This window comes from Vidua macroura, chromosome 2 (assembly GCF_024509145.1).
Source record: "Vidua macroura isolate BioBank_ID:100142 chromosome 2, ASM2450914v1, whole genome shotgun sequence".
NCBI classification, from domain to species: Eukaryota; Metazoa; Chordata; class Aves; order Passeriformes; family Viduidae; genus Vidua; species Vidua macroura.
In genome coordinates this window covers 14,506,497-14,521,714 of record NC_071572.1, presented here as the reverse complement: position 1 = coordinate 14,521,714, position 15,218 = coordinate 14,506,497, and the positions used below count along the sequence as shown (strand labels likewise).

The window sequence follows — 15,218 nt, the reverse complement described above, 5'->3', positions numbered from 1 at the left end:
ACCAGAAATTAGTATCTGAAGATAAAATTGCAAATCGGGATGCATGAAATGAGTGTATGAATGTCTATACTTGAAGGCTGCACTTTTTCCATAGCTTTAGTGAGAATATAAATACAAATGTAAAATACATGTCATTGCTTTAAATGGGGTCAGATGCTTTCAGTCTAAATGCCGAGCTTGGGTGAGTTTGGTATTTCCTCAGGTGAATTGGGCCAGGCTCCTAAATACTCCATTTTGCTTCACTTTATCAGAATAATTATGCTGCAGACCCCATATCAAAAGTTTCTGACAGGTACTTGGGTCTTACTCAACTGATCTAACTTCAGATCTGCTATATAAATATCTACATGTCATTCAGGTTTCTCCTTTAAACTCCCTTTGGCCAGCAGACATGCATTAGTAATTACTGATTAATTCATCTTGGCCTGTTTTCTACTGACCTGCCTTTAGGATATGGTGGATTTGCCCCTGCACATCTCTTTCTCTGCATTTGATGATAAAGGGAAGCTGGACAGCTAGTTTGAATGTAGATTATGTGTACTGGATGACATTGACCCTAGACAATGATTTTCCATAATCTTACAGGTTTGGGCAATGGGGGGCAATGGGAGTATTGGGGTTGGGAGGGTCAGTTCTTGCTGTTAGCATGAAAAATATGAATATTTTCAAGGCTAATATGAGCACAAATAGAGATACTGTTAAACAGTGCAGATATAATTCTGGTATCATGATGTTATTCTGATTTTATCAAACACGACATCAGGAAAAGGCCAGAACCTCATTCAGCACTTATGTGTGCAGTGGGCATATGTGTGTCTGTTGTAATTTATAATTTTTAGTGTGAGATAAAACAGTTTCCTTAAGTAGGTGGAATGTGGACAGAGCTCCAGGGTGAAGTGCAAACTTCAGAAGACGCATAATGTGGAAATTTCTGTTGTTGATTTATGCAGATCAGAGTTGAACAGATGCTAAAGTCAGCTGATGTTGAAGTTTAAATGCAGCCCAAGTGTGAAATCAGTACTGTGTATTTTATCAATAATAAGCATCAAAAGAAGTCTGAGTGCAGTGTAATTTTATAGTTGTTAAAATATGAAGATATTATGTTTATTTAACTAATTGTCTGAAAAAAGTCTTCAGAAAAACTCTTAAGTGTAACAATTGCAATTTGATGCTATGGCTGTTCTGAAATTTCTTATGTTCCTGATTTACATAAAGGGGCTATTCTTTAATAAAGCTTGGGATGTAATGTGAGAGGAGAGGAAGGAAAGTGATAGCAAATACCAAAAAACATAAAGGAAAGCAGTGCTTAACATTAACTTTGCAAGCAGGGGAGGTCATGCTAACTTGTTTTCCCATATCAGGATGTCTTGAAAGATTTGAGAATGTTACAAATGTGCTGTCATCCCAGAGTTAAGTTAATTGAACTATATGTATTATTCAGCAGACACAAGCTATAAGGAAATTGTGACTCAGTAATAATTCTGTTGAAGTGTAAAATATTCAAAAGATTATAGAGTGAGATATGGGGATGAAATTCTGATAAAATGAGGAATAGGGTCAGCAAAAAGACTGCTGTGGTCTTTTTGTTTCTGCAAATAGAGTGAACACAGGAAAAATGTGTTGTCACAACCTAATCGTATTGTGATGAATGAAATGGGAAGGTGGAAGTTTGCCCTAATGTAAGGAGGATGAGACAAAATCAGGCTTGAGTTTTTTGTATATATCCCACCAATCGATATGTTAAACAGCTGATGCCATCGGTGTAAAAGGTAAATATTTCAGTGTATTAAGTTAGAAGACTCATTTACATTAAAATTTACATTGTGATGTTTAAATCGAGAACCTTTGAAACTTAATTTTAGCTTGAAGTGAATAATGTGGAGGCATATTGCTAAATGACATTCAACTTGTTCAGTCTGCAGTTGTGTTTAAGAACGTGAAGTTTGCCATTTGCAGCTACATTACAAACTAGGCTTAATTGAGAGATAATAATTTCCCCAGCCTGTGAGCTGGGGAAGTGCTCGATGAGTGTCCCAGCTCAGGCAGTGTGCAGGTACCACCAGCGTATCGAGCTGGTTTGTGTGGGGGTCACATGGTGTCCTAGGAGTTAAATTATAAACTGACAGTGAAATGTTTAAGAGCTTTCTGCCCACTGTTAGTGATCTAGGTTAGCCATATGCCAGCCAAACATTCACAGTCTCCAAGTGTGGAAAATGCTTTTAGATCATTCAGATGTTAACTGTTTTTAATTGGCATAAATGCTTCTTAGAATTTTCAGCTGTTTACTTTGAACAGCTCTGCCTTTGCATTGCAGTCTTGCCATGAATTAGGAGTTAAATGCAGGATACATAATTATTGATTAATTTTTAATAATTTGTGAGGGTTTTTTTCCTTTTTAGCAGAAACACATTTATTCTTTTCATAAATATTCTTGTCCTTAGAATAAATATGAAAGGTTAGGGGAGAGAAAGAAAGAAGAAGAAGAATTATGCATCTGGTATAGCCATCCTGAAACTGAATGGTTTGATGTACAGTAAAATAATTCAATTAGCCTTTGGCTATACCATGCACCATTACATAATGAGTTTGTATTTACAAGTGCACTAATTCCAGCTCTAAGGTCAATCATTACAGAAATAAAAAACTTTTTTTTTTTTCTTCCCTTGTGTCCTGATTAAAGAAAATGCCATTTGGTTGATTGGAGATTTTTTTGTGTGTGTGTTTTCAGTGAGTTGATTGTCTCTTTTAATATCCATCAGTATCCAACCTCTTACGGGTAATCAAGGTTCTCCCATGATGCATTTTAGAATCATGTCCAAATTTGTGAAGTCAAGGGATTTTTCAGCCTGTGTTTTTTGTTATCGCTTTTTCAACAGTTGAATTAGACATCTGTGGCCTTGGGGAATTTAGTGGTTGCCTTTTGAAAAATTGAAAGTATTTATTAATATGATATTGTACCATAAATGTTAAGGTGTTGTGCCTGCAAGACAAACCTTACTAAATTTGCCTTTCAGTTACTTTTTTTGATAGGCTGATCCATTGTGTGAGAACCTAGAATGATATTGCAGCTTGCGATATTTATATTTCTGACTGCTACTGAATGTGGTGAACAAACCAATTAACTTTAATCCTTAATTTTTTTTTTTTATTTTCCTTGTTTGACATAGAGGTGATTTTATCTTTGAACTCTCCAAATTTTTGTCTGGTTCAAAACCTAACCAAAATAAATTTCCTCTACTCTAGATTGTCTGTTTTATTTTTCCTTTCCACTTTGTGTTATTCTGGGAAGTTTCAAAGGAAGGCCTCTTCAAGTACTGTTGGAATAAGGGTGGAAAGTTCAATAAAGATTCTCAGAGCATATGAAATTTGGTGTAAGTTGCTGTCAGCACACTAGCAAGAACCTAGCTGCAAAGTCCTCCTTTGTCTTCTGGAAAATGCTTTGTTAATTACTCAAAAGAAAATGGATTTCATTACAGTGTGGAAGACTCTTCATCCAATTTTTTTTCAATACAGAAAAAGAGTACTAGAGCAACAAGTGCCATGCTTCGGTTAATTTGGAATGCATCTGCTAGTGTCAGTGAGAAGGCTCTTCCTCATGGCAGTGAGGATGGGGCAGGTCCAGCTGCCAGCCACATCTGGTGTGTTGACTTGGAAAAAACCTTCTGACCCCTCCTTCACCAAGCCTTTTTAAATGTCACCTTTTGTATATATCTTTATAGTTTGCTGTACTGATTTGTATTTGATTAAATTGTACTGTTTTAAAAGCACCAGCAGCTCAGTATCTGTAGTTTTTTAACAGAACTTGTTTTGGATTAGATGTGCATCATATTTCCACTGTTATATATTAAGATTTCCATATTCCTAAGGAGCAAAGGCAACAATAAGAAGTCCTTTGTTTGAAAGAAAATGCTGCTTTTATTATTTTTATTCAGTATATTTTCCTATTTGATTATATTGCCTCCTTCATTCATCTAGACACAATACTGTTTTCATCATTTATGACTAGAACTAAAGATCCTACCCTTTTTAATTATTAAATTTGAATAAAATGCTCACTTGTTTGCTTTTAAATTACTTAGTTGTCTTTTAACTGCATGGGAACTGGGCATTCTTTGTAGCACTGTTAAAATGAATTCTGACTGAATTAGTTACAGTATCTCATTATTTCATGTCATGATTGTTCTTATAAAAAGTTTATTTTATTGGAAACATTTTGTTCGATGTATTGTTGTAATTTTGATCAAATATGAAAAATACATTGGCAGTAAAATCTGCTTATTGATGCAAATGCTGTATAAAGATAATGTAATTTAAAATTTTGTATTAACTTTGCTTATATTTTGAAAAATTGTATGTCTTTTTTGGAGCAATGTTTCTCAAACTCATATTGCAGCTTCCAAGGGTGTTAATGAAAGGTTCAAAGAGTTCTAAAAAACAATTAAAAGAATTTTAGATGGTATATATTAAATATTGATTACAGTCATTGTTTAGATAGAAAAATCAAAAAGAATATGCTAACTCACTGGGACACCCTCTCAGTTTCTTCAGGACCAGGGGTGCAAAAAGCACCAATGGGTCCTGTTAGCATAAGGGAGATGGGAACCACAGGGCAGAGCCAAAAGGGACAGAACAGCTACTGATGAGAGGGGACTTGTGTGCTGTCAGTCAGTGCTGACAGGGATTTCCTTTTTCCCAGCTGCTGTGAGTAAAGACGATTGGTTTCCTGTTCTGCAGCCTAGTGACAGTTTAGAGAAGGCTCTGTAAAGACTAATGAACATGAGGGTGGGTGGTGCATTCAAAGTGTTTGAGAAATAGTACTCCAAAATATATTGAATTACAGATTTTGTGTCTCTTATTGTGGATTAAGATTGATGCAGGGTCATTTGTGGGACATTTTTTTTTAGGTTGTTCCAGTTTTAATATGTAACTTCCAAACTTCCTCTGTCAGGCTTTTCCCATGGGCCAAGTATTCAACTCTCTAGACCTGAAAATGTTTTAGTTTTATTGCTGTTTCAGCAATCCCACTTGCCCTGGCCAGCCTGCCAGAAGGAACTGCAGCAGAAGAATCTCTACTCTTTGGAAGAGAATTAAATCAGTGATACCACTGATCTCCAAGACATCCCGTTGAGGAATACTTGACTGCAGTTGCATGTGGTTTTGTGTCCAAGGTGCCTGCATGTGGCCCTCTGAGTGGCTGCCATTGAAGCAGAGAGCTACATGAGCTGGTTGCTTGCATGTGACCAGATTGACTTGAAGAGTTGAGGTCTCTAAATTTCAATGCAAAATGCTATGTAAATGTACCATACACCTAGGCCATGTTCTGAAGGCTTTCTTTTCAGCCAGAGGGGTCTGAAGACTTTTTCATTCTGTACATAAAAATGTAAGCTGAACTTCTGCAGCACAAGGTGGTAGTTACAGCAAGGCTCTTGGTGTGTTGAGCTAACACCAGGAGAGATCATTTAAATGTTTTTACCATGTAAAAATTCTTAGTAAGCAACTGATTTATTGGTGTAGTCATGATAAATACTGGGGTTCTTTTTTTAAAAAGAAGTGACCTAGTTTTAAATTAGGATTTCCCTTTTTTTCTAGTTGGACAAGGTTTCTGTTTCTTTGGAAATAAGCAGAAAGTTGAGTTTAGCAATGCAAAAGAAATATGGAAAAATATATGAAACATCCTAGTGTGTTTTGGGACAATCCTACAGGATTGTACCTCCACAGGAATTGGATTGGATTATGATTTCTGTCCCCTTGGGAGCTCCAGGTGCCCTGGGATGCTGAATTCATTTTGCTGTCCTGTGAGGTACCACAGTCATTCAGAATGTCCACAGTTACACTGTGTCTTCACCTCTGACAGTATCTGACAGGGAACCACTGGCCTTCAGTAAGTTGGATAGCTTGTGGCTTTCTGTGTTAGACTGAATACCATTTCTTCCTGTTGCACTCACTGTTTCAACCACCTTCCTGTGCTGAAAGATGAACCAAAATACGCATTTGTCAAAGATGTCCAAACCCAGACTGATTTCCGGGATCAACCAGCAAACTGCCTGGAAGACAAACTGACTTGTATGTAAGGGCTGTGTGTTATACCAAACAGATTCCTCAGACTTCAGCATATTTTTTTTTCTTTTTCCAGAAGTTAGTGCAGTATCATTCGAATTTATATAGCTGCAGCCAGGTATTCTAGGCTGTAACACAAGGGAAATTCTTTCCCTGTGTCCTCTAGCCCTCCAGCACCTTGTCAGGATCACCAGAGGCACATCAAACTCTTTTAAGTTCAGAACACTTTTATGCTTGAGCATTATTTTCCCTGTGTAAGATAAACCATAAGGTCATGTTGACTGCCACAGTTCCAGTCTCCAAGTCCCCCTCTCCTCTTACCTCCCTTTTCATGTAGGTAAAATAAAGGGTTGTCTTCTTCCTCTAAATGGAGAAGAGCAAACCCATCTACACAGTTTGTCTTCATCTCAGTGCTTCTGCTGGTATGAGCCATGAGCAAACAGCTTGGGCTTAACAAGTGTAAACAGGATCTAGGTCACAAAATCCTCTTGGCTTACAATGAAAATTAATTCAAAAGGCTACTCAGCAAGCCACGAAGTGTTATTGTTATAGAAATGCAGAGTATCAGAGAGGTAACAAACACTGTTGTATTAGTGGTTCAAAAACATCTATGGCTACAATGTCACAGATAAAAATGTAAAGGATAAAATTTTTGTTTCTCTGAAAGGGGGGGGGAATGTTTAGGGTGTTTTTTATTGTTTTGGGTTGTTTTGGGGTTTTTTTACCTGTTTTTGCTGCCAATTTTATTCTTATTTTTGCAGACTTGTCTTGTTTTTAGTGGTTGTAAAGTCTTTTACCTGTCTGGTTTTTTGTGTGTGTCTTTCTCCCTTTCTTCCTGTAAATACTGGCACTCTTTCTTTGGCCTGGCTGTAGGATACTCACATTAACTCTAATGAGCAATGGAAGAGTTAAGCAGCATCACTGTTTATAGGAGACAGATTTTGAACATTCAAAACCAGAAAACTTGTGTCAGTTTATAGCTGTTGCTCTAAAGGTGGACTTGCAGAGTTTTAACAAGCAAATTTTAAGCATGCATTTTATTATGTATGGACTACATAGCACCTAACACAGTTCTGTTCCAAAAATGAGGCAGGATGAGGTTTCTTAAATGATATTCATTGTTCCTACATACAGATTGTAAAAAAGTAACACAGTGGTGGGGCCTTGGCTTGATAGGCATAGATTTGTATTGCTTATCACCAGTGATAAAAGGCCAACATTCTGGCAATGATCCTGCTTTGAACTTTTTGGGTTTTCTGCTACAGTGTCAAGATTAATATCTAGAAAATGAGAACTTATTCTGCACAGAAATACCCTTTTGGTCTGTCTTAAAATATTGGTAATAGTGCTGAGAAGGATCTTTCTATGCACTCATTCAGTCCACATTTAGAGCTTCTCTGCCATGAGTACAGTGTGAAATGTTTGTGTCTTTAAGTAGTTACTAAGGTCAGAAATTTTAGGTATCATGAACTCTCTTCAATCCTAGCACTTCTTTCTTCAAGGAGTAAACTTCCAAAAAGATGGAGGAGAAAAAACTCTTTTGAAGCAAAACTCCATTTATTTTAATATTAAATTCTTTTTCGGATGTATGAAGATACTCTTGTACTTGCTGTTCCGCTCTTTCTTTTTTCTTCTGCCTGAGTTTAGCTATCACACAAACCAAGCTACACAAGGCTTTTGTTTATAGACAGCCATGTTATTAAGTAGACTAAAACAATCAAAGTTTCCTTCTCATTTGATTTTTCTGCATCTGTGGAGAGACTTAGGAAATCTTGTGAAAATCTTGTGAAAAATGTGATTAAGAGAAAGGATCCTATCTGGACTGGATGATAGCTAGAATGCATGATTATTTTGCAGGGAGGGTACAGTTTATTTACCTGTGAGTAAATGTTACTTTGTAAGGAGTGTGCCCAGGGGAAGGAAGAATAATAATAATCTCCAGTTGATTCTCTCATAGTGTGTGTGCTCTGAGGATGCAGTACCTGATTTAACAGCATCTGCAGGCATAAGCTGAAGCTTTTACAGTTAATTCTTAAGCTGTAGAGCAGATGGAAGGACTTGACATTCAATTTAATGCCTACTTATGCACCTTTTGCTGCAAACACTAGACTTTTTCTTTACTATGTTTATTTAAGGAATTAACTGGATTCTGTATGTTATTTACTCGTTAAGATTTCACCAGTAGCTCTAGTGATAACTAATTTTATGGGCATTGGCAATAAACTTGCTGTGCTAAAGGGAAAAAGATGTAATCAGAGGAGTCAATTTTATAAGCACAATACATGTCCATTTGTAGATCTGTCCTCTTAGCATGAGTGGTTTTTAGTCAGTTTAAAAGCATACAGAACGTTAGAACTGCTATTTCTTTAGCTTTGTGAACTATATTCAGAATGTTTTGGCTTTTACAAATAAAAATGTGTAATATATAAAGATAATCCTGATTATTTCTCTCTCTCTTTTGAACCAGCCTCTTATTCCTAGAAGCCCTACAAGCAGTGTTGCTACTCCATCCAGCACTATCAGCACACCTACAAAAAGAGACAGCTCTGCCCTTCAGGACCTCTACATACCCCCTCCTCCAACAGAACCTTATGTTCCAAGGTAAAAAAGACCATTTCACAGTACAATTTGTTACAAAAATGTTTGTGAAGTAACGGGCAATTCTGTCCATACCTATATATTAGTCTTCCCTGTAAATAATACTGTATTAATACTGTATTTTGTAGGTAAACTGGTTATTAAGGGTAGATGTGTTGAATCAGACCCAGAATATTCTGAATCAGTATCTTGTCTTCAAAAATGGACAGTAGCCTTCAGAAAAGAAGGTTCAGTACCCTGTTTTCTCAAATATAGGATAATCAGTTGACTGCAACAGTCTCATCCTCATTCAGAAGAGCAAAAGTTACCTGAAACCCTGAATCTGTAACTAGGAAAGGAGCTCATATTTGTCCCCTTGCCCAATAATCATAATGCAGCAAGGGAGTCTGAGTTAAATGCAAGAAACCTTTCAACTCCAACAACATCATTGTTTAGTCCTGCCGTAGCATTTTCTTTTTCCGATATTAGAGCAAATTTCAGATTTGTGTTTTAGTGTGGCCACTCTGCCAGGCTGTGCAGTGACCATGCTGTTCCCTGTCATTCCCTGTCAGTATGGCTGATACTCTGACCTGCCACCTGGAACAGGCATTTTTTTCTCTCCTAGGTGTCTGGACTTGCTGAGCCAGAAGAGCAGCAGATTCTCCTTGCAAATTCATTAGCCTACCTTTACACAGCCACAAATTATTCAGTATATTTCCATAATGTACTCAGATGTTGCATTCCTGAAACTCTGAGAGAATTGTGGCCTACAAATAGTGCAAAAAGTGGCTGCCCAGAGGTTTAGGTTTGTATTTAAGAGGAATCAGAATTCCTAAAGCTTCCATGATCTTAGGCACAGGTTATCATATGTACAGTTAATGTATTTTTAAATTAATTCTTGCTTTTCTTTTAGTTACCTTTCTTGGAAAAGTTATAAGGGCAGCATGTTCTTTCTTGTACCTGAGTTTCTTGTAGCTGAGTTTTTCTTACACTTTGTTATCAGCAACTCCTCTAGCCAGTTAATAAGATGTATGACCTGATACTGACAGGACTTTCCAGAGCATTGCCCAAGAATGAGGTATATGGCAAATTAAATTGCCTACTGGGGAGGAGAAGTTGAGATTCTATGATAAATTCTTATTCTTCAGAGATATGAAAAACCTTGCAGGGCACAAGTGTGATTTTGACTTCATGAGGATGTTAGAAGCCTTTTGTGAAGCCTTAAGCTGTGTCCCATGTTCCTTCCTCATCTGTACCTGGCTTGGTTTCTATTTCTCAGAGAAAAAAAATAATTATTTCAAATGTGGTATGTATAACCCAGTTGAACTAACACATACTCTAGTTTGCTATAACTATTTTTTTTTCTTTAAATTAAATGAGAACATTGTTAGTCATGACACTTGAATTGTGCACAGTAATCTAATGCATATTTTACCTCCCTGATAACAATTCTTTGGTATGCTCACACAAATATTTTAAGGACATGGTTTTCAGAAAATTTACAGAAAAGAACCAAGTATTTAATTCTAATCCATTAACATAAAAAAAGCTGTGAGGAAGAAAAACCCAACCAAAGGGTAGTCCTTAGGTGTGTTTCTCTTTGAATGCAGTAGTCATATGGTAAAAACCTAGTGCTCCTGAAAATGATTATGTTTACCATCACAAAAATATTTTTATTTGAGAAGAATGGCATCCTCATTTTTAAAGTATTTTTGCTAAACATTCACTACTCTTCAATTTTTGAGTTCTGCTCTAGAAATTGAGAACTTCCAAATGAATTTTGATTATTTTTAATAACATCTCTTAAATCATGATGATAATGCAGTAGTTTGGACCAATTCAGATTAAATCCTTTAGTACATATTAATACAAGCTGTAATCTTGTAGAGAGATTAAGCTTGGTACATTTGAATTTTTTCATCAGTTTAATCCAAATAGACTGTTCTTGATTTCACCTGTCACATAGGGTGCAGTGTTTCTGAATAATTTTTTTTGGCATTTCATCAGGTTTTCATTATTAACTATATTAAATCATATGTGTATTTTGGGTATTATCAAACTGCTCAACATCTGTTTCTCAGTTTGTTGTTGCCATTCTAAAGGAAGAAAAGCAAACAATCAAGCCTCCTTTTGTTACTGGAATAGAGGAAAAGACTTGATATTTTGATGTAAATTGTAAAACTCAAAGCTTTGGTGATGATACCCACAGACACTACAGCTGCTGACACATCCTCTCATGGATGGCATGACAAAAAGGGACGAACACTTTCCATGTGCTGGTTGTGTGTCAGTGCCTGCTCATATTTATCAAGAATCTTTGGGGAACTGGAGCCCTCATCTCTAGAGGGCTGTGGCAAAGGGTGTTTGCCTGATGGCTCTGTATTAACTCCATGCTTGCAGTAAAGATCCCTCTAGGTCAGGCTGCTCTGCCTTCCTTGGGCCAGCCCCTGATGGTGGTTGCAGCATCAATCAGCATCTGGCTGGTTTATGTCAGTCTCCATCGTGTTACCTGCTGGGATCCCAGCTCTGTCAGCACAGAAGGGCTCTCTGTGACTGGAGGAGAGCCCACAGCCCTGTTGGGGCTGCACCAGCCTCCCTCACTAAGCCAACACCATGCCTGCTCTGGGAAAGCAGCTTGCCAAAGTGAGTGTGAGATCAGTGAGGGTTTGTGGTGCTGCACTGTCACACCGAGGCAGGATGGCCTTTTCTCATCCTTCATGGCTGCCTGGGTGCCGTGAGGAGGCTTTGCTTGGTCCTCAGATGGAGTCTCAAGGTGCCAGGTGAAGTAGGGGTCAGCATGCTGGCCAGCTTGGAACTCACATGGAAGTTCACAGGGGCCGAAGGACTCCAACAAGAACATATGGCCCAGTTTGTCTCTTGATTACCTCTGGAATACCTACTTCTCTCTTGACTACCTTTTTTTTTGCTGATCAGAAATTACTATCTGATCAAGTCTTTTGTAGCCATCTCCAGGTAGTTGTAGCAGCACATATACTAGTTGAGTCCTGGTTCATCTAGTGCAAGAAAGGACTCCTAACCCAGCACTGCTTGCTCTTGTTTGATGCCTTTGAGTAGTTTCCATTTCAAAGAGTGGGGCAGGGGTGGAGGAGAGCAAAAAGACCATGGGGAACTGACACAAAGTGCAAAGTTAGCACTGTCCTGGGGTAGCAGCTGGTAAGCAGGTGCTGCATACTGTATATGAAACTGCATGGATGTAGCTATACAACTTCTAGAGCTGAAATGATTGTGCAAAACTATATCAGGTGTCTGTACATCTTCTGTGCCTGATTCTTCTTGATCTGGGACGAAGTATAAGGAATCGGATTGGGTTTGCTGATGCTTGCCGTGTTGCCATGTCTTAAAAGTATCCAATGTAAGGCCAAAAATGTAAGGCCAATATTACTCCTCTGCCCTAAATCACAAAGTGCTAGGTAGATTCCAGAAAAAACAAGAAAAATGAAAAGAGTAACTGCAATTTTATTTCTATAGTATTTTTCAAAAGAAATCAGTGGGATGGATAAATCAGTAAAGAACTGAACAAACAGAAATGTGTGAGGTAACTGGCATATAAATGTATACATATGAATATATGCTGTGTGATCCTGATGTGGGGTGGATTTCATCTGTTTCAGTGTATGAAATATTGACATAAGCCTATATTTATTGCAATATTCACAGTATTAGAAAAATCACTGTCTTATCTCAATACATTAAAAACTTTTCTTTTTAACTAAAGGGATGAAAAGGGTAATCTCCCCTGTGATGATGTTGGCAGACATATAGTGGGGAAACCGGTTCATACAGGATCTGAATCTCCAAACTCATTTCTGGACCAAGAATATCGGAAACGCTTTAATGTGGTTGAAGAAGATGCAGTTTTGTACTGCTATGAGTATGAGAAGGGAAGAACAAGTGGTCCTGGAAGGAGAGAGAGCACACCGACATATGGTACAGCATTGATCTCATAAAGATAATCACTGTTTGTTGATTTTAGGATTTTCATGCATCTGCTTTTGTTTTTAACCATGAAAATATTTCTGGTGGCCATTGATTTTGCTGAGAATTCAATGCTACTTTAGTCTAATTTCAGCCTAAGAGCTTATTCTGTTATAGGAAAGAAAAATACTTACTGTGATAGGTAGGTCCAGTTTACAACTGATGGGTTTTCTGAATATATGTTTTGCTATCAGCTTAGTTTTCCAGACTATGTTTCAGTATCATTTTATTGAAAAAAGCATATACCAGAAGTTCATATTTTTTTACTAAAAATACAGAATGGAAATTTTCTCTCATTATAAGGGTAAGACTTGAATAAGCTTTGGAATTCAGCTTTGGAAAAATTTTCTTAGGTATAATAGCAATCAAACTCCTTCAGATTTACCAAGAGATGACATGCTGCTTTCATGCTGCACTGCTCTCTAAAACTCTATAATTTTTCTTTAGTCCCAGAATTGAAGTATGACTGATGACAGTGGTCTTCTTTTGGTAATACTGTATTAACCTCCTGTAACTTCCTAGATTGCAAGTGATGGCTTTTTATATATAGCAGTTCCTTATTATTTGAGAGCATAGGTTGTTTAAGAAGCAATTTTGCATGTAAACATGCACATGTATTCATGCTACATCCACATCTTGGATTTTGGCTTATTTAGGATGAGAATTCAGGAACAACTTCTGTAAATTCTGTAAATATCAGGCAAGAATTCTGATGCTCAAACCTTTGTACACCAGCTTATTTTACCCTTGAAACTGTTGGGACTCTTCCTTTACCTTGTATGATAACTTGTTTAGCTTTGGACTGGGAGAACTGGTTTTCTGTTGCCAAGTATAAAATTGTACAGGCATAGAGTTTTTGGGCTATAGAAGAAAATGAAGAGGAAATCTCATGTTTAAAAAAGGTATTTTGACTGCTATAGTATTAGCTGAGCACACACTTGAATATTTTTTCAACCTACTTGCTGTGTTACTTCAACTTTAAAAGTGAGCACAAGCTATATGTTAGAGTCATTGTAACAATCCTATCATCATATCCCTTTGTGAAGAAAATAGATGTAAATTATGAGGAAGCATAGATTTAGTACATTATGCAGCCAAGCCCCAAAATCACCTGGGAACCTTGATATAAATTGAACTTGAGCTGTATAAAGTATCCTCAGGACCTGGAGCAATATGCTTGCACAACATGAAAGGTTGCATTTTCACAAAATGCACTCTTTCTACACAAGTACACCATCCTGCTGAAAAATCTTCAGTATCCTTTTGATTTCAAAGTGTTTTCAAGAGTTTTCTAACCATGCCCATTCTGTGCAAAATAACTGCTAAGTTTTGAAAATGGATATATCAATTTTATTGCTCCAGTATTTCAAATATTACAGTTGGTGGCTGCAGTCAGTTCCATTAACAGAGATGTACTCACTGTTCCAGACATTAAATTTTAATACTGGTGGTTGAGAGTGAAGAACACACTTCTTCTTCAAGGACTGCTGAATCCATTATTTTGTTATAAGATAGCTTTTTTAGCCTTTTTTTTTTCTGTGAGCAGAAGGATTCATAAAGACATGGATCAAAGACTCCTCTGAAAATCAGTCATTATTTAATGCATTTGTTTTACAGTCTTTTACTTTTGATCTCACGTTTTTTAATGAATTCAAGTCCATTTTTAATGAATTGTCAAGTCCATTTTTATTTAAGTGTATTTTCTAAAAATATTACCATTTCAGCATTAAATTCTAAAGTTTCCTGCATGGCACTTGTTAACATAAGGTTTGTGGGTAGGCATGACCTTAGGGTTTCACAGAAATCTGGAAAACAACAATAACACTCTTCTGGCTTATGGTCACCCATTAAAGAAGGTCAAAGAGAGTTCCCAGGCCTAGAGAAATAATTATTTTCAACATGTACGTAACATTAATTTTGTGATGTGTCAACTTCTTTACAAAAATTTTCTCAGTTCTCCTACATGAGAGGTTAATAAGGCCCTCTGTAATTTCTTTATTGGAATCTTTTGACATTTTTTGACAATGTTAAAAAGATATTTCTCTTTCATGCTCTTACTGGCTTTGAGGTCTTCTATAGTTGCTGCTAATTGGTCTTGGAAAGCTTCTATTCACATGCAAGATAAAAATTTTCCTGAGTGTCCTCCCAATGGAAAAGAGATTAGGGAATCCATAGGAGTGTAAAAAACAAGGTTGTTAGGAGAGGAAACAAGCAAATGAAACTTGAGTTTAAGGAAAGAAACAAATTTGATTATTGCAGTTTTAATGCCAGATACAAAAGCAGGTACTTTGAACAGCTGAAAGTTTTGCAGAAAATTTGTTGTTACTTTTGATAACAATCAATTTTGTAGCTTTTCAATTTTATTAAGTGTGCAGTTCCTATTAATAAAATACTGTGTGTTTAGCCTCACAAAGAAAAGAAGGTTTTATTGTCTAGAAGAAGAAACTGTTGAGAGCTGTTCCTGATCAAGTAAACATGAGCCGAATACATCCCCGCTCAGGAAATGACTGTGTGCACTAAATCTCACCAGCTTCAATCAGACTTCAATATGTGTCCCTAAATAGTAAAATGAATGATAAAAGAAAAGT

The 15,218-nt window shown here is 36.9% G+C and overlaps 1 protein-coding gene across 3 annotated transcripts in view; it reads left to right on the top strand.

The window, feature by feature from the left end:
* CNKSR2 (connector enhancer of kinase suppressor of Ras 2) overlaps window positions 1-15,218 on the top strand; it is a 202,267-nt gene that overhangs the window by 109,615 nt on the left and 77,434 nt on the right. For all 3 annotated transcript variants that reach the window (XM_053971090.1, XM_053971089.1, XM_053971088.1), the window contains exons 10-11: window positions 8,525-8,658; window positions 12,371-12,582. In XM_053971090.1, coding sequence (XP_053827065.1) covers window positions 8,525-8,658; window positions 12,371-12,582 — 346 coding nt within the window. The remainder of the gene's footprint in view (window positions 1-8,524; window positions 8,659-12,370; window positions 12,583-15,218) is intronic.